The 25,012-nt window shown below is 50.7% G+C and overlaps 1 protein-coding gene across 2 annotated transcripts; it reads right to left on the bottom strand.

The window, feature by feature from the left end:
* Window positions 1–1,164: 1,164 nt before the first annotated feature.
* On the bottom strand, window positions 1,165–22,793 carry LOC113954183 (Golgi integral membrane protein 4-like). Of its 2 annotated transcripts, none has more exons than XM_027658197.1 (14): window positions 22,489–22,793; window positions 18,143–18,217; window positions 16,856–16,905; window positions 15,274–15,327; window positions 11,324–11,474; window positions 9,502–9,584; window positions 7,991–8,131; window positions 7,598–7,867; window positions 6,857–7,014; window positions 4,587–4,795; window positions 4,378–4,445; window positions 3,778–3,942; window positions 2,698–2,769; window positions 1,165–1,701 (listed from the first exon to the last, which is right to left on the bottom strand). In XM_027658197.1, the coding sequence occupies exons 1-14, from the start codon at window positions 22,673–22,675 to the stop codon at window positions 1,591–1,593; spliced, it is 1,794 nt and encodes a 597-aa protein (XP_027513998.1). In that variant the 5' UTR covers window positions 22,676–22,793; the 3' UTR covers window positions 1,165–1,590. The 2 variants fall into 2 exon arrangements, with proteins under 2 accessions (XP_027513998.1, XP_027513999.1); XM_027658198.1 differs by having other exon boundaries at window positions 1,551–1,701; window positions 2,685–2,769.
* Between the last annotated feature and the right edge of the window lie 2,219 nt (window positions 22,794–25,012).

The raw sequence follows: 25,012 nt of genomic DNA, 5'->3' as shown, positions 1-25,012 counted from the left end.
GCTGGACTTGCACAGCTGATCATGCTGCTGGGAAACACAAGCAGAATAAAAACTGAAGAACCAAAAAGACCTATGAAGTGTAAATTTCAAGCTTCATTACAACCAGTGGAAGGAAAAAAAAAATCAATACCATCAGAATGAAAAAGACTGAGCTTATTGGGAAATAAATACTGTTCTCCCAAGTGTCTAAAAGTGCTTACCAAATATGCCCCAAACAAGGGATTAAAAAAAGCTTAACTAATCCAAATAGAGAACAAAGATCTCTCCTCTGATCTTTTACCAGGTGACCACATTTAAACCATTCATTTGGTGAGTGATGTCCCAGAGTCCAGGACTTCCAAGTGGGGATGAGGAAGCAGGAGACAGCTCAGACACATAGTTCTTGCACAAGGCAGGGAATGTGACAGTTCTGCCCTGGTAGGATGACTAAAACAGGTCCTGGGCTTTGAGATATCATGATTAAGCCCACTCTCCTTTCAGCTGCCTCCTTAAATCCCGGAGACTCCAGCTGACTCATTCCTTCTTTCTACCTGAGATCAGGGAAGATGTCTTTCGGAGATCAAGTAAAGCACCACAGATTTCAATCTACTGCATCAACAGAACACTAGAAATACCCAACTTGCTGATTAAAACCTGTCTAGAAGACGCAAAATTGACCTTAGCTCCCTGTCAGGTGTTGGGAGACTGGAAATGAGCTGAACAGGATGGAATTGCATTAGTTGGGCTGCAAATATTCCTTCTTTCCCATTTCTTTGCATGGCAGTCCCTGGCACCACCACAGAAGAGCCTGTCTTAGTGCAGGCCAGCCCACACCTTCAGGAACCCAGGGAGCAGCAGCTCTGCCAGGCCAGGATGCACAGCATTAGATGGGGAGGCTCCAAGCCCAGCAGGACAGTCATGGCTCAAATCCAAGGAAAGGAGAACTCCAAAGGGTTCTCCTCTGAGTCACTGGGAGGTCTCTGCACCAGGAAGAGGATCCAGCTGTTCACACACACACACACACACATACACTGCTAGTACACAGTCATGTCTGTGGGAGCTCAGGGTTGGTTATCACCCCTGCACTGCTCCACACAAAGAGCAGGATAATTTCCTCTGACTCCCTTCCCACCTTACTCTGAGGGGAGCAAAAAGGCTGTGTTAAAGAAACACCACTGAGCAAAATGTTTTATGAAGAGAGATTCCTTTGTATTAGCAATCAGTTGAGTAAGTCCAGGGACCGGTTCAGGCACCTCTCTGCTGCCCAGGGGGGTAAAATACCCCCAAAACCCAACAAAAAACCCCCTCTCCAGCTGTGGAGGGGATATGGAAAACAAGAAGGTGAAGAACACAGTAAATCAAAAAGTGCTTCTAAGAAAAGCAGCAGGATAAAATCGTTCCTACAGTCTGGGAGCACTTCCATGCCATCGACCGGAGAGCCAACGGCCCCCACACAGAGATGTAATGCATGTCTACAAGGCCCCTGCTCAGGGCCTGCAAGAGTTACCTCCTCCTGCCTTTGTTCTGGGCAGTGTTTAATACAGGAGCCAGTTCCCAGGAGGAGCTCCCGTCCCCTCATTCCGAGAGTATCCCATTTTCCTTCAGCATCTCTCAGTAGTAGTCGTCCTTCTTGCCACCAGCTCCCTGCAGGCCCACACGGTCCTTCCGCTCTTGGACAAGCTCCAGGTCATCGTTGTCATCCACCTCACCTCCATGATCCTCCTGGGTGCAGAGGGAACAGCCAGGAGGGGAAAATCAGCAAGGCCTGGAAAAGGAGACCCCGACTGGCAGCACACTGTGCTGCTTCCCAGTACAGCTGTGCTACCACACCAGCCCAGCTCAGAAACTTGGGAAAAAAAGGGAAGACTCCACCTCTGCCAGGTGTGGTTGGCAAGTCACTTAGCCAAGACAGAGGTGTTGCCATGATCAGCCTGTTTGTTTTAAGCACATTTAATGTCCTGGCATTCCAATGCAACTTTAACATCTCAGCCTCCTGCCACTGTAGAAGATACTCTATATCCACCACATGGAAAACTGTGTCCCAAATCCCACCTGTGATAAGCAGCAGCCAGCACAGCCTCCAGGGACACTTTTAGGTCCAACTATCCAGTGTAGAGCCTACAAGAGGCCTGGATACACACAGGAAAAGGAAACCTCCTGACACCAACTCTGCTCTGCCCACCCCTTATTTCCCCACTCTCTTCATTCCCAGCAGGCAGCCCAAGCCCTCAATTCCTCAGCAATCATGTTGAAACTGCAGGAAAAAAACTCCAAAGGAGCCACTCAAAAAAGGGTAAAGAGGGGATGAATGAAACTGGAAGAGGATCCCTCATTTCTCTCTACGTGAGCCAGAAGCCTTCCGGATGATCCTCTCCAGCTCATGCTTGGAGAAACACAGGGATCTTGCCCAGTAGCACTGGCACAGCCTGTAATTCCCCTCAGCTCCTGTTTGGGAAGCATCCCACAGCCTGGATGCAGACAGAAATGAGGAGGGGAGACAACATAAAGGGTACTCTGAACCCCTGAAAAAGGGAGCAGAGGAAGGTGGGCCCCAGGGTTGTTCTGGAGATCCACCTCACTGGGCAGGCAGAGGCAAATCTGAAGCCAGTGCTCACATCTGGCTCCCTAAAAGCTGAGTCCTCCCCAGCTCCTGGCTCCCAACACTCCCAGGTAACAACCACACCAGAGAGGGAAAGGGGGAGAACCTTGGTGTCGTACAATTTCTTGCTCCTGATCTTCTTGATAGTCATCCATTGGGTCTTCCCTGGGCTTGGCAGGTCTACCAGCATCCTGCAAAATACAGTCAGACACTGTTGAGAGTGCCCCAGCCTGCTCCCATTCCCTGCCAGGGACACAGCCCTCTGGCATTGGAGCCCCAGGTCTGGAAGACTGAGCTGCACCAGGAATCAGGGGGAGCAAAGAGACAGTCAGACAACACAAACTCTGTGTGCTTCCTCCATCCAGTCTCTCTTCCCAGCTCCTTCCACTGTGGAGAGAGGTTTCTCCTGCAGCAGGAGGGTCCCAGGGCCGTTGCCTCAAGTCCCAGGACTGCAGGAATCTGTGAGTTATTTAGGGAACACAGCACAGCCCCATCTGAGAGCCAGGTATTGATGTCACTAATTCTTTCCACATTTTCACTAATCTCAAGGTGTTACTCTCTCGGTGCCAGCATCTCTCTCTTGTTTGATTTCATTGGCCTGGAGGTCTCTTTTTTTTTTTTTCCTTAATCTCACTATTAATCATGATTTTAAAGCCTGACAGAAAAAACACTCCTTTTTAAAACAAGCAACACTCAGCTGCTTGTCAAAACAAGCCAAGTCTGGCTTCAGGCAGCGAGAAACACTTTGGGAAGTAAATGGATTCCATCTGCAAGGAGGCAAACAAGGAGGCAGAGCTCCCTTGTGTTGTCACTGCTGCCAGGAACCTGAAACCAGAAAAGCAGAGACTCATTATTGTCTCTGGCTTTGGTCTAGAGTGCATGAAAAGCCACAGCCCCTGTGCAGGAGCAGCTGTGAGTGAGCCATCCCCTATTCCACGTCTCTGCAGCCATGCAGGTGTTGCAAATGCCAGGGGTGACTTCAACAAGCAGAGAGGACAGAGCCAGAACAAGCTCTGGGACTGACCAACCTGCCAGTTCTCACTCAGAAAGAGGTTTCTCCTGCCTGCCACATCCTGGCAGTGGGATTATGGATCCATCTAGGAACATGACATTTTCCTTTGAGTCCTTAAGCCCTCTGCCTCCCCCATCCACAGCTGGGGGTCCCCCCCGGCCCTGCTGGTTGCCCTCATGTCAGTCACCTTCAGTGGCTTCTCCTTTGACTCTTCTTTCACACTGGGCTCCTTGAACTTCTCCAAACCTCCTGCCTTCTCTTCGAAGTCGGGTCTCTCCAGCTCAGCTTCCTCAAACTCATCCTCGCCTTGGTTATTGGGATCCTGGGCAGGATCTGCAGCATCATCTGGCATCTGGACAAGAAAAGCCTCCTGTGAGTACCTGGCAGGATGTCCCCTCAGGAGGCAGAAGGCTTGATGCCTTCCCAGCAAGCAGAGTGTTGGCTTGCAGCACTTAGTCATGTCTCCCCAAGCCTGGTAGTGTTTGTAAAAACAAAGCCCCCAGCCTTTGTTATCCCTCTGAATCCCTCCAGATCCTGGGTGTTTGGAGTTCTACATTATAGAAACTTCTGGGTAATTATTGACTTATTGGACTCTCATTCCAAGCTGGAGGTTCATCCAGATGACAAGTGGCACCACTATTTTCCAAGGCCAGGTGGGATGGGGCCCTGAGCAACCTGGTCTAGTGGAAGGTGTCCCTGCCCACGGCAGGGGGTTAGAATGAGATGATCTTTAAGGTCCTTTCCAACCTAAACCACCCTGTGATTTTATCACTCTACCATTCCTTACCATTGGCTCCTGGACAACAGTCTCTTTCTGAGGGTGCAAGTTCTCCTCCCTCTCAATCACTCCTGCATCTGCAAGGAACAGGCACAGTCAGTGGTGTCTCAAACTCAGTGTCACCAGTGTCTTAACTTTGTGCCAAGCAGGGATTTGAGGCAGCCAACACTCTGTGTTTACAGAGAAATGCTCCTCCAGTGCCATGAGGGAAACCATACCCATTTCCAGCTCTTCCTCATCCATCCTCTCCTTCTCTCCTCCTTGCTCAGCTCTGTGATGCTCTTCCCCTCTCCCCTGGCTGGGGGCCTGGGAGCTGCCCCTCTGCACCTCCTGCCCAGGCTGGGGCTCAAACTGGAGGTTCTTTGGGTAACCACGTGCTTGTTCTTCGTCCATCTGGGCATTCACCTTGTTCACTATGTCTTTCCAGCTGCAACGAGGGTATGGAACAAAACATGAACTCCCTGCCTCAGTGCACCAGGAGATATTTCATAAAGCTATTTCATAATGGCAAGCAGAGAAAAAAAAAATACTCCAACACACACAGAATTTTGTCATAATTTAACCTTTTGACAAAACTGGCAGATTGTATTAATTGCTGTGATATCTGCTTGAAAGAGAACATTTAACATGCCACATAGCACAAAAGCAGTTATGCTTCATAAACACAATTTATTGTGAGCTCTCTTACTATTATTCATATGATACAATAACATCTACATGGTAACAAACTCCAGTTCTAAACAGATTCTTAGTCATGCCTCACATATACCCAAATAAACAAATCTAAGGGTTTAGAAAATATCAAAACCATAAGTGGTCTTTATTGTTCCAACTTAATTGAAAATCGAGATGCTGCTGAAGTAAAACTGTAGAATTTTGGCTACAAGGAGAAAAAAAACCCTTTCAAAATAAAGAGGAAAACTGCAATACAAAGCTTTGCAACTGGGATGGATATTTTAACCAGCACCTGTTCATAAAACTCTTGCATAGGATGCATCTGCCCCTGTACAAACCCAAACAGTGAAAATGTTCCATTTCCACTGCATGGAAAGTAGTTTGAGGTCAAAGCAAAAAAATTGAATATCTTCATATTAATTTGAGTGAATCCCTGGGAAAGCCCAGAAGGCAGGGCTGTCTCACAAGGAATGATTTCTTACCAAATATCCTTCCTCAGGGACAGCTTCAGAAGCAAAGAAGGGTAGAGGAAGGGATGTAGTCCCAGTAATAGGGACTCTGAAACATGACTGAACAAAACCTTTTAACCTGGGTGAGTTACAGCAGTCCCAAGAAGAACAACTGGTTGGTTTAACCTGTCCTCTGCATGAGATTTAAAAGTCTGCTTAAGAATATTTCTGTGTTTAAAAGCTGAGAAAGGACAAGTGGCCTTGGCTTTAGCAGCTTTTTAAGCCAGCACACAAAACCTTCAGTAAGTAAAATCCTAACCCAGCCCTCAGCTCAGATTCCCCCCCTTATAAAACCATCAAAATGCAAACTGCCCCTCAAGGGCTCACGTGGAACCTCAGCCACACAAGGCAGCAGTTCCTGGCCTTGGATCTGTGGGCTCTTTGTGCTGTCCTGAGGTCCCTTATTGCTCTTGGCATGGACAAGGTTGGGTTATGTGCTGCTTATCACAGATCTCCCACAGTGCAAACAACAGCCTCCAGCTGCTCTGTAATTCCTTGATGACAGATCCAGGAAAAGCAAAGCACACCAAACATGCCAGGACCTCTGTCCTCACCGAAAAAGCACTTGCCAAACACGTCAGTGTTTGCATTTTCAGTCTCACAGAGTGATGGTAACCTGGCTGGGCTCTGCATGGCTGAGGAAAGGCCATTGTGCCACCACCACCTCACCCTCAGTGACACCCACACCAGTCCCTCCCTGAACAAGAACATCCCCTGGGCACAACTCCTGTGTCTGCCACAGCAGCCTGGGGAGGACATTGCCATTTGAAGGAGGAAGAAAAGCACAATCACTGCCCTGGGAAGGTTACAGGTTAAGTGAACAAACAAAAAATAGAAGAGCAGAAAGGGTCAGGCTGAATCTAGAGTGAAATCCAGAAGCTTCCTCTACAGATAAAACAGACATGAAATCCTGTTTGCTCCAGTAAACTGAACAGATAGGACCTGGACACAGACAGGAGATAAATAAGTTAAAGGAGGAAGCACTATTTTCAGAGTCCCTTTTTGGATTATGGCCAGACTTTGATGAATTGCAGCTGCAGAGAGACATTTTTTTCCTTTTGCAAAACAAACCAATCTCCTGCAAGTGCTGCTGAGACAGTGAACAGTCTCCCCAGTGCCTTACAGCATCCAGTACAACAGGATCCTGACCAGACAACACCAGTAACACCCCAAGGGAAGGTTGTTCCTTCAACCACCTTTCATGTAGACCCACGATAAACACAAGAAGAGAGAGACCAGGGATACCTCTGTTTGGAACCTTCAGCCTAAACTTTGAGAGCAAAAGGGAGTTGTGTGCCACCAACCTTTGCATTTGCCCCTGTCTGTTCCCTGGGGAGAGGTGGCTGTCTGGAACTGGAGGTTTTCCTGCTGCAGAGGGTTGTCTGGGACCAGGCAGGGCCAGCCCAGGAGCTTGGCTTTCCTCGTGGCTCCTCACCTGGATGCGCATCACCATCTTCACGTCCTGGAGAGGAGACAACTTGGGATGTGCACGAGAGCCTAATCTTACCACATACCCCCAGATCTTGCATTTGGGCAGGTTTATGGGCCAGAAAATCCCTTATCAGAGAACAAAGATTCAGAAGTGCTCCAGAACAAACCTACAGCCCTGTCCAGCCTGCAGTAGAACAGGCCCTTCTCCTTCCAAGACAAAAGGAAATAATTTAGGTCCTGTTTGAGCCAGGCCTGTCTCAGGTAGGTGAATCTCCAAGGAAAGAGGAACAAAACCACCTCTAAACCCCCCACCTCACATCCTTATAATAGTTACTGTAATTATAGTCTAGCCACACTGCAATTTATTGTCTTTTTTTAGATATTTACTGTCCTGAAGTCACTCTCAATCAGCCCAGGGGGCGGGGGGAGCCTGATTTTATGATTTACTCTTTGCAGCTCTGGCAGAAGAACCTCATCCACTCCCCTGAGCCTGGTGGGGAAACCACAAGTGCACAGGAGTCTGAAAGTACCCCAGGGCTGCGGGATTCACATACACACAGAGCACTGCAGCTATCTGAGTCCTGAGCTTCCCAAGCAAAGCCCCAGGAACGTACGGGGTTCCCGTTTGGGAGGCTGTTCATGGTCCGGGTGAACCTCACCACGTGCCCGTCCCCACGGCGCGCTGGCCAGGCTGGCACAGCCTCTGGCAGTGAGTTGGCATCCTGGGGTGGGGTGGGGTGGGTTAAGGGCACGTTTGGCTGTGGCCTCGGGCCATCCTTGCTGTAGGAGTTCTGTCCCTGCAGCACCGGGACTTCCACCGGCCTCTGGAACCCCGAGATCGGGGATGCCAGAGGGACCCCATTCTCTGGATTGACTGGAAAACCCTGCAAGGAAGAAAGGACAAAGGCAAACTCTGAGCTGGACGGAACTGGGCTTGTTCCCCGTGCTGGAAACCCACAGGAGCCCTGCAGAACACTCCTACCAGGGGTTTCCTGGGAATACCACACCTTCTGCCTCCCCAGCTGCAGCTGGCTGTGGGCTGGCACCACAGGCTGCTGCCCCTTCCCAGCTCCTCCTCCTCCTCCTCCTCTGAAGCCTGGCATCTTCTGTAGAGCTTCCTTGAGCTGCCTGAACTCTTCCATCTGGGCCTGAGGGGGTGAGAAGGACACAGAGAAACCTCCCACAGTAACAGGGTTAAGCACCTCCTTGCTGGGATCAGCCACCCTTTGTGGCCATTTGTCTGGCACAGATGGACTCTAAAGAGATGTGTTTCATACGTAGGAAAGGTTGGAGAAAACACACAACCATTAATGACAAGCTTGTTTTCAGCTTTCCCTCCAGATTTCATGGATATTTTGTATTTCCCCTTTGCCAGTCTTGCATCTTATTGGACACTTTTACCCTGGAAAGTGCTGAGCTGTGACACTGGTGCTTTTCCTGATGCTGTTCAGTGCATGAGCCACTGCTGTAACTCCTGCCTTGGCACAAGAATTGTACCCTGGGTCTTAGTTGTGCCTCCCTCTCCTCCTGTGCCTCACACTCACATACCTCCAGGTCAACTTATTTCCTTCCAGTTGCAGCATTTCTCCCTGGATGTGCTCATCTCAGCAGGCCTGGCAATAATTGGTATAATCCAACTTGACAATCCAATTTACTTTGCAAGACAAATGAAAAATCAATTCTCCTGGACTGGTAAGCAAATGCAACACTTTTTCTCTCTCTCCTGCAGCTTATTTCTTTCAGCTCCAACCCTGAAAAGTAGGGCTTGAAAAAGCCACTCAGGAAAAGCTCCCCACTTCCACCCTGGTTATTTATAGAAAAGTGAGGGGGGAGACCTTTTCATGTGCTTGCCAGGGTACCTGGAAATGGACCAAATTAGGGACAGGGCTGAGTAGGAAAGCTTCCAAGCAGCAAGGAAAGTTTAGCAGGAAATTAATTCCTGAGCGGGCTCTGTTGATTTCAGTTCCTCCCCCTGAAATCTGACCTTAAAATTAACATTTAAAACAACAAAACAAACCCCGACAGCGCAGCTAATGTAAAAGGAATGAGAAGAAGGCAGCCAAGAGCAGTTCCTGGGATATGAACTTGTAGGATGCTGCTCCCAGTCAGAACAACTCAGATGGATGCAAAGCTCGTGCTCATCCAAAGCCTGTTAAGGGGGTCAGCAAACCAGACAAGGCCCCTCTGAGCTGCTGTTTCTCTCTGTAATTAATTTAATAGGCATAAACAAAGACAATCCACCATCATTTGGAAGTGCTTGAGATGTGTGGAGGTGACAGGAGGCATTCCAGGGTTGGGAATATGCTGGTTCATGCTGCCTTGAACCCCAGGGACTTGTGCAGCACTACCTGGATTTTCAGCTGCTGGGACAGACTCCAGGGTGGAAAATTTTACTTGTATGGATCTACATTACCAACACCTGTCAGCAGTGGAATACAGCTGATAAGACTTACTAATTAGAGAATATTTGATGTGCATGCAGACCCCAGGGTCCCACAAAGAGCCCCTGGTTTGTTACCTGGGCATTAAGGAGCTGGGAATGAACCTCCTGGTGGGCCTTCCGAAGGAGCTTGCTCTCCTCCCTGAGTTTAAACACTGTATCTGCAGGAGGAGAAGAAATTTGATTCAAAGAGCTATTTTTGCCAGTGTGGTATCTCCCTTTCTCACTGTAAATTAGCCTGGACCTCACAGATCTCTCCAAGCCCAGGAATTACAGCAAAGCACGAGCCAGAGATGGACAAACCCGATCCATCATTCCTTCCAGCACTCCAAGGAACACCCTTCTCTCCAGAGCCTCTGCTAACCACTGCTCTCAGGGTCAGGCTCTCCCTGTGCTTGCTTCAAGAGCAAGATATTTGCTTCCTCATTTCTCACCTCCCTTGCAGCTGAAGAGCAGCACTCACTGGCCCTGCCCGTGGTGACTGGAAGGTTAAGAAACAACCACAGGGGAGGTCCCTCAGGTCTCCTGAACCCCCAAGATGTGATAAGGGGCTTCCCTCCTCCTTCAGAGAGAAGCTGCCTCTTGATGGCACGAACAAAATACCCACGACCTGCTCACAGAAAGCAATCATGGCACAGCTCTGCCCTCAGGCGTGGCTATTCCTGGGATTTTAAGTAACATTGTGCCCTGAAGCCCCCTGGGGTTGAGCTTTTTCAAGCTCTTTGCACGCTCCTGAGTGCTTCGGTGACAAGACACGCAGTGTACTGACGTTTCACTGCCTTGGACATAATCCTGCACCCTCCAGTGTGAAACAAAGACTGTGTCCAAAAATGTCAGCCCTGTTTCGGTTCCTGAATCTCTCTTAAATCATCACCAGAACATCATGCACTGGGATTTCTCTGCAAACACAGCTGCACCTGCCACCATGGACTGGGAAGGGAATTCAGCCCTTTGTTGTGGGCTGAGTTGCACACAAGGTTTCAGCTCAATATTAGAGATATTTCTGATTACAGTGGTATATCTTCTCTTCGTAATACTCAGCCCTGGGACAGGACATTCTACCACTGAGGTTGGGTGCTGTGCCCCTGCCTTGCAGCGAAGGTCGACATCAAACTGAGAAGGGAAGGCTCTGTCTTTCCTGCAGCCAGAAGGAAATATGGAATTGTGTCCTATGGGACTCCAGCTTTACCTGTTACCTTGTGTTTGCAGGCAGCTGGTCCAGGCCAGGTGACAGCAAGCACAGATGCTGCTGCCAAGACCTCTGACCATGACAGACACTCCCCCAAAAGAGCCTCCAAAAGAGCCAATCTAGCAAAAATCCCTCCATTCCACTCTGGCAGCCCTGAGCAGTGGGGGCTGAGGATTTCAGGAAGAGAGACAATCAAATATTTGGGTTTCACTTATTTATCCTCAGTTTCCACTCTTCTAGCCCAGGAGTGCTCATCAGATACTCCAGTGGGCTTTGTTGACCAGAGGAAAAAAAACAAACAAACATCATCAGATTTCGCTTTTCCAGACCTAATCAAGTAAAAACAGATGCAAACTTTAAAAGCCCCACGATGTAATTAAACAGCAGACTAAATAGAAAACACTCTTTGGGAATTAAAGGGATCAGCATTGTCTACGATACTTGCACCATTAAAGGCATTTTATAGACCCACAACATCAATTGCAAAAAGTGTGTTTGATTTGCTCCCAGGTTCAAATGCCAGGATTTGCAGGTTGTTCCTGCACCACAACTCAGGGCAGGACAATGCTCCAGCTGAGGTCCAGAAGGGCTGCCCACTGTCACACAGGGATGTCCCTGGAGTGTTCACAGACCCTTTTGGGGACCTGCAGAGGAACCTCTGCCCTGCCCTGAGCTCAGCCCTTCAGCCTGGTGCTCCCCCAGCACGCTCACCCTGCAGGCTGGTGACCTCGCTGTCCTTCTCCTGCTGCAGCTGGGTGTATTTCTGGCTGTGGCTCTCCAGTGTCTTGCGGTGTTCCAGCTTCAGGCTGTTGTGCTGCACCTGCAGGTCAAGCAGCTGCTTCTTGACATCGTCGTGCTGGTTCTGGGTACGAGAGAAGTGACAGAGTCAGCACAGGGAGAGCAGTGATTCAGCTGCTGCCAAGTGCTCCCTGAGTGCCCCTGTCTAACAAGTTGCCTGGGGAGGCAGGAGATGTTTGTTCTCAGAAATCCCAGGCACGGGCAGGTATTCCCTGTGTCCAGTGGTTCGGGGGGGATGTGAAATGCCAGCTAAACTCCACCTCAGGAAGCAGTTTGGGAGGTCTCCTTGGAAGCCACTAAACTGGAAGTGGAATGTTATGGCAAGTCCACTCCTGCCTGGAAGAGGTGGAGGCTCTGGACACAGGAACTACTCGTGCTCCTTCCCAGCCTCCCTGCACACAAATCCAAGTACTTCACAAATCCAAGGTCCTCTCCAGAACCCCAGACATGCTGAAGGACTTTACCTGCAAGGATAGTTCCCATGGAGCAGGGAGAGCTTGTGCAAGGACACCACATCCTCTGACAGGGACCAGAGAGAGCCCACATTCCCCTCAGTAACACGGGGATCACAGGCATCGAATTCCAGGATAACAAGACTCTCCCAAGACCACAGACTGTTTCAAGCAGGCCAAGAACTCAGCAGATAGAGGTGGGCTGAAAAGCTGTTCCCTTCTCCCCTCCCCTCTTGCAGGGCCCAAGAACAAAACATGCAGAAACATCCTTTTGCTCAGACCCGCTGAACCAGAATTCACCTCCTTTTTTTTTTTTTTTTTTGTTTGTTCCCATGGTAACCCTGAGAGATTCCTTCCACATTCAGTTTGTCAACACCGATTAAGTATGCAGATTGACTGGCTCTCAGGTGAACCCCGGCCCTGCCACACAACCCCCCTCCCCCTCAGGAGTCCAGGCAGTCATTTCAATCAGCCTTCCTGGGGAAAAAAAAATAAATCTTTTTTCTTTTTTTTTTGTTTTCTAAAAACCCCAAACCTCTAAATGCTATTGATGATTGTATTTATCCCCAGGAAAACAAAGTGTCTGTGGCCCAGGCATTCCCCCTGAAGCAATTATCCTCCACTAAAAAGAGATATAGCTGTGCTCCAAAAATACACGTGATGCAGAGGAAAAGGTTGTTGGTGCAGAGGGGTCCCAGAGCCAGGATAAAGTAGAGACACAAGGATGTCAGGTTAATCAGATCACAAGATCTAGAGGGGGAAATAAAGAGCACAGAAGATTCCTGCTTTGATTTTCACAGGCATTAGGCACTTGCAGTTCTCATCAGAGCCCCTGGCAGAAAGCTCTGCAGAGAAACCACTTCCTTAAAATCATTTTGATACTAAACACATCAGAAACCACCAACAGTAGCAACTGAGGATTGATTTGAACAAGAAACTCTTAAGAAATTCAAGGAATTTTAAGTCCTCATGAGCTCAGGTCAATTAATTCCTAACCCATATTCTGCCTGGAAGGTGATGTGCATAATATGTGTCCCCAGACTGCTCCCAGGCAGGAAAAAGGGAGGGAATGTTCATCCTCTGACAGCAGCAGGAAGCTGGAGAGGGAGATGAGTGCCTTGCCCAAGGTCACAGGCAGCACCTGAGGCTGCCTCCTTGTTGAGCACATGGAGCATCCTCCCTCTCAGCTGCTTTCTGAGGGTGGTGGGACCAGTGTGTGCAGACCTGAGGAGGAATCCAAAGATGCCTTTGTTGTTATTTTCAGGCAGAAAGTCTGGAACACACTAAACTGTTTTTCAGGGAAGCAATTTAATTACCTGTGGGCAGAACATTCCTGACCCAGGCAGTTCCACTAAGGCCAGGTATCCTGAGGAACCCAGGAACCTCTACTGTCTTCCCACCTGGCTGCAATGCCATTCCCTCCTCTCCCTCACAGTTCTGCTGTTCTACTCAGCCAAGCAGAAACCACAGGACAGAGCACATGGGTGTTGTGCAGATCATGCCCAGAGGCAGCTGGGCTGAGGGAATACAGAGATCACGTTGTCATGGCTTTTCTCTGGTGCTCACACTGCAATATGGGGAAATCTTATCACTCAGAAGTCAGATCATCCTCCAAAAATTGGGAGTTCTTCAGCTCAGCTGCAGGAACTCGGGACAGCAGGTTCTCTCATCCCACCTTCCCTTTGTTGTTCAGGCAACAGGTAGTGCCCAAATGTGTCAGATCTGTGGCACTGAGGTTTCTGGGGAATGGGCAGGTGAAGGGGGAGAAGAAAAGAACAGTCCCTCAAACCCAGGTATTCCTACCAGGATTCAAAAGCAGCTCTGTGGACAGCATTGTACAAAGTGTAATCAGTAAGTGGATGCCTTAACCCACAAGCAAAGGAAGGGCACAGCTCGTTGCCAGTTTTCATGTTCCAGCAGTTTCAGGAAGTTCATGTCAAAAATTCCTTTGTTTGAAGCCACCCCCTCCTTGCCTGGCTGCTCCAGTGAATGCCAGGATGCACTCTGCAGAGTGAGGGGAGCAAAATGCTTTCATCTCCACTCAAGAGGGAGAAAGGAATTGTGAGACAAAGTCTGGCCCCAGCAGGAATCCAGACAACACAGGCAATGACCACAACTGCTATTTTTGGACCAAGTCAAGGCCCTTGCCCCTCCAAGCTGCTGTGCCAGCTCCAGATGTAAATCAGCCAGGGAGGATTCCAGTGCAGGTCAGGAGAAGAGCAGAGGCCAGGGACACCAAAGCCAGATGTACTGTGGCTTTCGTTACATTTGGGACCTGCAGCTTAGCAGAATTAGTTGCTTCTGTTCAGCGTGACATGTCCACTTCCTAAGGAACGATATCCTGGCAGCAATCTTCCTCCTGAGGAAGCCAATTCCAGTGGGAAGCATTTTTGCCTGGGCTCCAGTAACAGAAGTGTTGCTCACAGGCTCATAACTAGCAGAAGCTGGGCTAAATGCTGCTTTTTCAGGGTGTGGGGGGGTTGAAATCTCCCACTCTGCAGCCCCAAGGGCTGCTCTGTCTTTCAGCAGCTGTAAATGTAATTTAAAAAAAAAAAATAGGTGTGTTTTTTTTTTTCCCCACCCCTCCAATAAAAGGAAGCAAGAGAAAGGGAGCCAGGACGAAATGCTCTCCCTGTCCCCTCGAGAGCAGCAAACCAGAGCATTTTGCTCAGCCTTAGCAGTTGCTATGAAGAGGAATGTTGCTATTGCAAAGCGTTCCCAGAGTCCACAGTGCTGGATAATACCCAAGAGACAGAACTGTACTTCCCTTTTCCCGAAGTTTGAATCCAAAAGCCAGGCAGCTGGAGGTCCAGCTCTGCTCAGGAAATACAACCCAGCGGTGCTAAGGGCTGCTGGAACCCAGCCCTCCTTCTGCAGCCCAGAATTAAATTACCATTTCACTGCCAAAGCTCCAACTAAAAACCTTAGAAACCACCATTGCCAGCCCCGGTTGTGTTGCTCTAACAACAGGAAAATTTAACATCAAGATATGCTCCAGGTATAGCACGTGATAAGCTATAAAATGCTATAAGCTGCCCTGCTCTGAGCTTCTCACATGGGCTGGAATATGTTGTATTAGCCCAAAGGGCCAGCTACAATGAATAGACCCATTTTCGCACTAAGGGACCCAGAAAGGAGCAGGCTGACCAGCAGAATCCTGTGTGATAAAGTGCACAAAGGCTGCCATTGAATGGAAGTGTAGGTGAAAGCTGTAACCTGATACAGAATAAATAGGAAACTCCCTTGGACCTGAACAGTCAGGAAGGAATGTAGATCAACACGGAGTGGTCTCCTCCCTCCCTGCTGGCACTGACTGCAGGAAGCCCTGGGTCCCTGCTAGGACTCTCCTTCCCAGGAGCATCCTTTAATGTGCAGCAGATGGTCAGTCCATGACCCAGCCTCCTCCCTTACCTTCAGGATCTTGTGCTGGGAGCTGAGGGCCCCGTATCTGTTCATGGAGTCTTGCTGGGGAAAAAAAGGAAAAAAAAAAAAGAAAAAAGAGATTCAACAGTGCCATTAGATTCCAGAAAAACCCAAGGCAGGGAGGAAAACCCACCAGAGCACCTGCTCAGCCGCTTCACACACACAGGTGGGGACGGGGACCAGCAGAACGTGCGGGGCTGGAAAAGAACCTTTTCACACCAGCTCATTAACTGCACTCTTAATTCCCATTCAGAGCAGTTTTTCCCAGCCCTCAGCTCTGTATCTAGGCCAGGCCCAGCACTGAAGGAGCTGTGCACAGTGAACCCCCCTCCCTGAAGGCTGAGCTCTGCTGGCAGCAGCTGAGGGGGAGGCAGAGAGCAGCAGAGCTGAGCCTGTCGCCTACACACCAAAATTGCACCATTTAACAAAAAATGGATCACTAGGCAATTGAGGGAGCCTAAAGCAAGCTCTGTAACTAGGGTACAGCAGCCAGACTAAGCTCAGCTGGCACAAATCAGCAGTGGAGAGCATTTTATGTGTGCCCACAGAGGGGTCTGGACCAGTTCAGCAGCTCTGCTCATGCCTTGCTAAGGATCAGGTTTTTCCCTTGTGCCCCCAAGGTTCCATTTTTCACCACAGCACCAACATCTCCTCACAGCAGGGGTGAAAGTCACCACCCCCTGTGCCCAAAGGCTTTGTCCCCAGGGCAGCAGTGGCACCTGAGGGGGCTGCAGCTTGTCCCAGGACATGCAGGGTTACACGTTTGGGGACCCTAAAGCAATGTGGCTGATCCACGAAGCAGCACCATGGAAGTGCAAACTAACCCCCAGTTCAATTTATATGATAAATACTCAATATGGAATGAAATATCACCAGCAAATGAGCACAGATTAAAAAAAATCAGATATTCATGGCTGAGTTTTTCTGTAACAGGCTGACATTGACCCACAGATGAAGGGGCTAAAAGCGATTCCCCTTCCCCAGCATCTCATCAGCAGATGCTCTGGGAAAGGAACAAACCCAGCCTTATAACCTAAGTGAATGTGACAGACTGTATCCCAGGGATGCATTTCTTCCCAGCCCTCACTGAAGAGTCCTTTTCCCTGCTGAATGAGAAGTCCACAGGCAAGTGAAAATCATTTGACAATCCCCGGAGACAGAAGACAATGGATATGCTTTTCCCCACACCACATGGTCTTTCTTCTCCCTGTTCCCCGTGGTGTGTCTTGAATTCAGTTTCTCCAGGGCTCTTCTGTGCCGTGGAGCAGCAATTCTCCCTTCAGGCTGCAGCACAGGGCTCCCTGCCCCAGCTGGAGCTGGGAATCGTCTCCTGGGCTGTCACACACGGGAGAATGGGGAGAGCAGGTTGAGAATTGTGCAGCCTTTCCCTCAGATGAAGTAAATCCTCGCCCACCAGCAGCCTTGCCCAGTGGAGTCAGCCAAAGTTCACCCTGCACCGTGCACACACACACCCACCTTCGTGCCTCCCAGGCAGCAGCCCTGGCCCCCCAGCCCTGAGGAAATATTTACCAACATCACACAGACACCCTGAGGAATGAACCTCACCTACCTTCTCCTTGTTGAGAGCTTCCTGAGCTTCTAACTTGTACACTAAAAAATCTGGAAGTGGAAGAAGAGAAGGCGATTTAACGAGCTGGAATTTAACGAGGATCTGGTTTGTATTTTGGGGGGGGGAGGGAAGGGGAAAATCAGCCCCTTGCTGAGCAAAAGGCTGCAAGTCAATAAGCTGGAATGCAGATGCTGCCAGGAGACCACTCAATGCCCCTGGAAAGATGGGAGTGTTTTCCATGAGAGCTGTCCACCCAGCTAGACTGGCCCAAATGTCTTTGCTTTCCCATTCTATATTCAAGTGCCTCAGTGATTTCCCACTTCAGCACATAAACGGCTACAGTTTGATGTCTCTGAGGCTGCAGGAGGATTTGGGGTGCTCTGAAGTGAAAAGACTTTGGAAAAGAGAAACCAAATCTTCTGTGAGACCAAAAGGAGTGAATCTGCTGATCTCATCTGCACCACCTTCTTAAAATGGGCAGGTCCCATGACTAGATAACACATATTAGGATATATTTGCTCAGTCAGTCCCCACCAAATAGATCAGAGGTGGCAGAAATGCAGCTTCTCCCTCAGTGATGCAGCCAAGCCTGGATGCTGAGTGGCAGCACTTCCAGAAACCCAGAGCACATTGGAGTGAGGAGCACTCCACACACCAGTTTTCAACATAAAAGCCAAGTTATTAAGTTGCCAGCAACAATCAGGTGCAGAGGGGCCTGACATCCAAGCACAGCACTCCACTGAACAGCTAAACTGTTGGCTTTCTGTTTCGTGTTGGATTTCGTGGTCTTAAAATATCTTGCACGTTTATATCTACTTATGTACATCAGCTCTAAAGGATCTGACAGTCTGCATTGTCCATGTGTTATGGAGGGCAGTGATGCTGATATCATTAAGCACTTGTAGAGCTCAGCATCTTCAAATCACTTTTAGAGGAAAGTTGACATATTTCCAAGAAAAAAAGCATGGTCCAGTGCCAGGTTTAGCCACCACTTAAAGTGCTCAAACAGCACATCCTGGGCACTGTTACTCACAGATTGCACTGAGGATATGAGTGGGAGTGTGAGAGAACAGAACCTCCCTCCCAGCACCTTCTGCCCACGGACAATAAACACGTGAGTTCACTGTTCCCCGGGTACAAACCCGGGCTGAGCTCACCTGGGGGCACTCAGGGACAGCCACACACGGCCCTGAGGCAGGGAAGGCTTTGGGCACAGCACACACCTCTCCCCCAGGACAGCTGGGGGCTTGTCTGGCCACTACTGGGACACCCCTGCAAGGGACTCACCTTCCTTTGTCTTCTTGTGCTCCCCTCGCTCCTTCTGCAGGGACCGTTCCAGCCGGGACCTGTGCTCGTACACCACTGGGGAGCAGAGAGAGGCAACAGTGTGAGAAACCTCACAGTCCTTCACACATGCTTTTTTTTCCTCCCACATATTTCCTCTCCTGTCTGGAGCAGGGAGGGCACAGTTGGGCTGGAAACCATGGATATTCACGATACAACAGATACAACACACTGGCCTGGCCCTGTGAGTATTTGCTCTCAGGTTTCACTTTGGAGCCCAAGTTGTGATGCCCAAAAGCTACTTTAGTGGCCAAGGGCTAAACTATGTCTTTGTGGACCAAGTGCCCAGCCAGGGTTAAGGCAGCCAGAGCCTTCCAGGTCACGAGCTGCATGCAGGAGAGACATTTTCTCCCATTCCACTGACTGGCCCTCATGCCAGTGAGGAAAAGAGAGCCAGGCAGCTCCCTGTCCCATCCCACCCAAAACAGCCCCTGCACTGTGCACAGGAGCAGAAGAGGGACAGGGATGAGGCTGCTTCGTGCAGCAGCCACGTGACAAACCAAAGCACCGCGTAAGCTTCCTGATGGATGGTGATTTTAATGCACTCTGATGGCTGAATACAAACCAAGAGCTCTCCCTGAGCTGGAACAGGCTCCTCATCCCCCTGGCACAGATGGACACCGGGCCAGAACAGCACTGGGCAGCAAGTCAGAGGGGAGAGGTGATAAAAGAAACCTGCTCCCAGAGCCAAGATCCCTCCAGAGCCAAGACCTTTGGGGGCAAGTCATGCCATAACACATGATCTCCAGGAAAATGAACTAAGGGGAGTGATGTTTTTATGCATAAAAGAAGTGCTAATCCATTCCTTGGTGAAATCTTGTCAAGGCAAGAGTCCCAAGAGACTCGTGCTCTCACTCCCAGTGGATCTATAGAGCCTGCCAGCTCCACTTGGGCCATAATGGAGCAGGAAAGGTCACCTAAATCCTCTATCACTTCGTGCTCCCACAGGGAGCAGGAAGGACCAGTGCCCTAGGTCTGGAATTCCCACTGTCACCAGCCACTTTATCTCCTTCCTTCTCTTTGTTACCGTCCTCAGACAACACAGGCAGACCCCAATGGTGAAGGTGCTTCCCTTGGACTGGGCCACTGCCTTAAGATTTTCCTCTGGAGCGAGGAGACTCCCACATTCTTCAAACCATTACAGCAGAAATACATGGTTTCCATCTGGAGGGAGGTTTCCCTTGCAGAGCACCGCTGCTAAAGCCATCACTGCAGCTGTCCAAGTGTCTCCTTCATGACAGCTTTATTTTTAGAAACACTTTTCCCAACAGACTACTCAGATGTCACCCTGAGGGCTTCCCCAGCTGAGCACACCCTGGATGCTCCTTCACGACTTGTTCAAGGAAATTGTCACCTTGAGAACATCAGCCACTTCCCCAAGGATCTGGGAGCTCTGGGCACTCATGTTTCTGCCAGAAGCATCTCACTTCCTTGCAGTCCTATGTAGCAGAGCCTCCTGAGGGCAAGTCTTTGATGTGATGGGAACCTCATACCAGCAATGAAAAGCATCTGTAGCAATGGGCTCGTGCAAACAGCCACAGATCCTAATGCTCCATCCCGGAGCAGAGGAGGCTTCAGTAACAGCTCCACATCATGGTCTGTTTGTTCAGAATTTTAGAACACAAAATCTGGCTCTCCTGACCCTTTTTTCTTTTTTTTTTTTTTCCATAAGTCAAATAAACTGAAGTGACCCCCAGTGACTGGAAAAGAAAGTTGTAATCTCTCCTGCCATTCCTCCAGGTGTCCAGAGCCCAGAGCAGGGGGGTCCAGCTCTGCAGAGAGCACTGCACACAGTGGTGTCTCTGCTCTCAGGGCCAGGAGCTGGACTTTGATGATCCCTGTGGGTCCTTTCCAACTCAGGATATTCTATAATTCTGTGATTCTCTATTATATACTTATCTTCGTGCTGGAACATAGCAACTCATCCAACCAACCTGGCACTTTACAGCTTTGCAGGCCAGGGAGCCAGGAAGTCTTTAACAATTTGCTATTGTAAGGGAGAATGGAGGGTGGTGAGGATCTAAATCCTGGGATTCAGCCAGAGCTCGGTACTAAGGAACAGTCACCTGCTGCCAAATGAGCCAGAACGCAGGATTTGAGGTGCTGAAACAATGAAGTTCCTGGCAGTGCCTTGCTGAAAAGACAGAATGAGGTGCAGAAGACACAGGAATTAAAACCAAGGCACAGGAATTGTAAAGTCATGCAACAAATGAGCCCAGGGCAGGGAGGGAGCCCAGAGCCCCAGCTCTGCTGTGCCCAGCACCACAGAGCTACAGGGAGAGCACAGACACCAGAGCCATGGCCAGATGAGCCAGACAGCCCTGCACTGCAAACCTTCCACGAACTGGCTCCTCTCTGCCAGCCATCAGGATTCTCCCACCAGCCAAATCCAAAAAGAAGCCTTGCCTTTGTTAAATTTGTTGGACGAGCAAGTGTCTTCTCAAAATAAAAAAGGGTAGCCATGGCAACAACTGTATTTAGGAATAGGAGGGGGGACAGAAACCCCAGCAACAGGCTACAGCTCTGCCATTCAGGCATATTTGGGTGGAAAAAATATAAGCCTGGCTCAGCTGTTGACTTGAGCCTGTTGTTGCCAAAACTGGGGTTCCCTGAGGCTACCACTGTCATCTTATTCTCTGAAGAACCAGCCCCTCTCTCCAAGAGGAGCATGAGATGCTGACACAACAGAAAGGAATGTGGGTTAACTTCTACCCTGCTGATCTTTGCAGCTCCCAAACCCAGGATGCAGGTGGAAATCGTGGCTGGGACTGAGCAACACGTGAAGTGTTTGACTGCCTGATAGAAGGAATGGAAACAAGCTATAATAGCAGTGAAACAAAACACACATCAGATCCCTTTCCAAGACTGATTGGTTTTCTAAAGCGTGTTTCCTGGAGAGGAACACACCACACTCTGCTCTGGCTGTTTACAAACAGAAATACACAGCCCTGGGCTCCAGCAGCCCTTGGAGGATGTCACATTTGCATTGCAACACTGCACACAGAACCACCAGAGGAGATTTAACCCTAAAAGACATAAATATCGAGTCACAGATGTGCGGAATTCCTCAGCACTACAGGCTCTGGAAACAGTATCGCTGGATGGGTCCACAGAGGTCACGATGGATACTCTGTATTTGATTTAAGCCTGAGGAAGAGCTCTAACATAAACACTGCGATCTAAACCGACTTGTTAGAGAAAAAAAAAAAGGGTTAAGTGCATCTCCTGACCTTGAGTGGAACCACAGCAAACAATATTTTGTCCACATAAAATTCATTCTGTGGGCACCCAGACCCGACCCGTCCTCCAGCACTGCACACCCAACTGCTGGCTCCCCAGGGTGGATTCCCACCAAACCTCTCCACAGGCAGCTCAGCAAATCCCTCTGGAGACTCCAAATCTAGTGACAGCTGCTGGAAACGTCGCTCTGGCAGATGCACTAAGGCTGGGATGACAGACTAGACAAAGGAGGTAAGAGTTCAGGGATGGAGTAACGTGTGTCCTCAGCCTTCCCTGCCGACACCTCCCCGTGGGCTAAAGTGCCATTTTCCCACAGTTAGGCATTTATGGAAGGAGGACAACTGAGGGGAGAAAGGGGGAGGAGGAATACACACACTGTGTTCGCCTTCCGGTCCCCGGCAGCTCCTGCCAGAGGAGCCCAGTGCTGGTCAGCGGGCTCAGAAAAGCCAATTCTTACTCCTCCTCCTCCTTCTCCCCCCTCTATAGGGAGCTGTGTGCCGCGGCATCCATCAGCCCCAAGCATGCCAGCAAGACCTTTCTAGTCACGGATCAGCCTCTTGAGAGGAAGGTGGGCTTGTTTCCCTGCAATGGGCAGCACAGTGTGACAACAAACTTTACTGAAGCATCCCTTCCCTCTCCCTTCACTTCCCGGACAGACACAGGGTAGAGAGTGGAGCCACATCTCGGAGCCTGCCCAGCCAGCCCCTCCGAGCCCTGTCTGCGCTGGTGCTGCTTCACAGAGGTTTAATTTTTACAGCCAAAGGGAGAAGAAATGGAATAGGCGTGACGCAGCTGAACTCGCCCATCCGACACGCTCCGCTCCCCTCGCTGCGAGCAGCGATTCGGACTCACGGCTGTTCCAATTCCAGACAGCCACGGGGGGAAGGAAACGGGCACAACATCTCAGAGCTCTCCAAAGCCAAAGGCTGAACATGCCCAAGGCACCTCGCTTGTGGCTGGGCAGCAAAGCCAGCGGCAGGTAACGAGGGGAGCGAGGGAAGTTCAGGCAGAGTGTGCACACACAGACACACACAGGGCAGGTCACTCACCTTGGAGCTGCGCTGACAGCGCTTCCTGCTGCTGTTTGTATTTCTGGGCCAGGGCTTCTGCGTTCCGCACCTTCTGCTGCAAGTGGTTGTAGAGGAAAACTCCGGAGCCCAGGCACGCCACGGTGACCAGGCAGAAGGCGGTCTGCAGGAGCCCCTTCTGCCTCCTGGAGCACATGCCGGTGCCCATGGTGGGGCCGGAGCACAGCGATGCGGCGCTGCCTCGCCGGCGCTGCTAAACCATCTGATTAAATTTGCCCAACAGCCCCTTTCCTCCGCAAATTCGCAGATCCCTCTGGAAGACGCGATTCGAGCAGCGGGAGAGGCTCCAGCCGCGCTCTATTCCCGGCTGTCCATCTCGGAGCGGCGCAGCTCCCGGCCGGGGTCCGAGCGGAGCGGCCGCGGGAGCATCCTCGGGATGCGGGGACCGGGGGGCGACCCGGGGGGGCTGCGGGGCGAGGGCAGCCGGCGGAGGGGAGAGAGCAGGAGCAGAAGAGGCAGGAGGAGCGGCGGGAGGAGGAGGAAAACTTTTGCTTCCCATGTGCTGCAGCGGCCGGGGGGGCGGGAAGGGGGTACCGCCGCCTTTGGTTCTTCCCACCTCCCCCGCTGGAGCAGCGGCCGGAAAAAATAACCCGGCGGGAGGAGAAGCCCTTGGGCCCCCTCCCCGCGGCTCCCGGGAGGAAGCGGCGGCACCGAGAGCCGGGAGCAGGGCCAGGAAAGCGGCGGCGGTGGCATCCGGGCTGCGGCGGCGGCGAGTCCGCCCTCCGAGGCGGGAGGGGCCGGGGGGGGACCGGGGAGGACCGCAGCGCCCCGAGGCCCTGGGGACACCCAGGGACACCCATGGGGGACCCGCAGCCCCTGCCCTGGTGGTGCAGGGGGGTCCCACTCGCCTTCCTGCGCGGAGGAAGCGGCATCGCCGCCCCCAGCCCAGCCTTGAGCCCCCGACCTCTCCCACGGGCGTGTATTCCCCTCCCTGATCCAAAGGAGCGGCCACACCCACTGCTGGTACCTGTTGGGAACGGGAGGTGGGTGAGGGACACGGGAGGGCATCCTCACGTGAGTACTTTAAGACCCGCAGGGTTTTAAGAGCTGCGGTTTCTTCTCGCTAAAATACGAGCTGATAAAGGCATGAGAACAGCATGAGGAGAAGGGGGTGAGTGGCTTTTTCTTACAGTCACAGAATGCTTTGAGTCGGAAGGGACCTTAGAACTCACCCTGTTCTACCCCTTGGGACACCTTCAACTATCCCAGGTTGCTCCAAGCCCCAACCAGCCCGGCCTTGGACACCTCCAGGGATGGGGTATTCCAAGGTCAGCATTGAATTTTGGGGAGCAGAATGCCAATTTAAGCTCAGGGCTCCTGCAAGTGAACAACTGCAGGAGATTCCTCCGAGACAAAAGGTGCCAGCACAGGAAGCTCAAGCTGCCCAGGGAGTGCCAAGAGTGGCTCACCAACTGCACTTGAGAGATGGAGGGTCAGAGCTTTCTTTTATGGGTGGAAGGGCAGTTGTTTGCTTGCAGGAGCACTGCGCTGGAATTGGGAGGTTTCACCCAGGAAAGAAAGCCTCATGTGCAGTTGTTGGGCCACTGTTGGCACTCCATGGATAGGGTTTTTGTGCTGGCACCTTCTGTCTGGGAGGAATCTTCATGTTCCTGGCAGCTGAGCCTCTCCCAAGCACCTGCCTTTAAAGTGGGCTGTTCTCTCCTGGGAGAACCCAAAACCTACTTTATCAAGGTGTGTGATGCACAAGGTGACTAGAAGGTCCCTTCCAATCCAAACCATTCCATGATTCTGCACTTCATGGCACAACCAAAGCCTTGCCCATGCTCTGAGCTCAGGTCTGGTTAAGACCTCCGTGTTTATAATGACTCCTGCCTGCACCAACAGTCTGTTAGGTTGGCTCACCTCTCAGCTCACAAGGATTTCTCCCCCGGAATCCTGCCAAGTTCCATATTTCGGGCATCTGGGGAATAAGCAACAATCATAACAATTCTTCATCAGCAATTCCCCTCTAAGAATCACGTGTAGTTTTATAAATGGCAATCAAATGAGCTTTACAGCACTGCAGGGAATCAGCTGAGTGGCATTTCTGGCACCCTAATGTGTCGATGGGAAACCTGAGGCACAGCAGTTCCTGTAAGGTTATGATTTATCCAGAGTAACTTTTTTATGGTGAGGGTTTTTCCCCTGACGTCTTTGAAGTGGATTTGAGGTGTCTACCAGACCCCGGGTGAGACTCAGCCTGCTGGAGATGGGATGATCTGGCTGGTGGTCCTGGCTCTGGGTACAGCTCCCAGAAAACATTGCAGACTTTCCTTAATGAATTGACTGATTATTTCAGGGTTACTGCTTAGCCCTTTCTTTCAGAATAGCACTGATGGGATGTTCCATGGGGATTTTGTCCCCCGTGGATCACCTGCATGTAGGACCAGGGATAACCTGATTCACATCTCTCAGTTCCAGACACTCCACCTACCCTGTATCTGCCAGTCTTCCTGTCCCACTGTGTCTTTACACAAAAGTCCTG

The sequence above is a fragment of the Corapipo altera genome, unplaced genomic scaffold (assembly GCF_003945725.1).
Source record: "Corapipo altera isolate COAL_440 unplaced genomic scaffold, ASM394572v1 301, whole genome shotgun sequence".
Lineage (NCBI taxonomy): Eukaryota > Metazoa > Chordata > Aves > Passeriformes > Pipridae > Corapipo > Corapipo altera.
This window is presented reverse-complemented; position numbering and strand designations above follow the sequence as displayed.

What these genes read in the sequence shown, in the direction of transcription:
- LOC113954183 (XM_027658197.1), bottom strand. Translation starts at nt 22,675, where the DNA reads ATGGGCACCGGCATGTGCTCCAGGAGGCAGAAGGGGCTCCTGCAGACC. An exon ending in GCACAAGAAGACAAAGGAAG is followed by an intron (nt 16,906 to 18,142) that starts GTGAGTCCCTTG and finishes TTCCACTTCCAG; the next exon opens with ATTTTTTAGTGTACAAGTTA. An exon ending in CCCAGCTCCTTAATGCCCAG is followed by an intron (nt 8,132 to 9,501) that starts GTAACAAACCAG and finishes TCACCCCCTCAG; the next exon opens with GCCCAGATGGAAGAGTTCAG.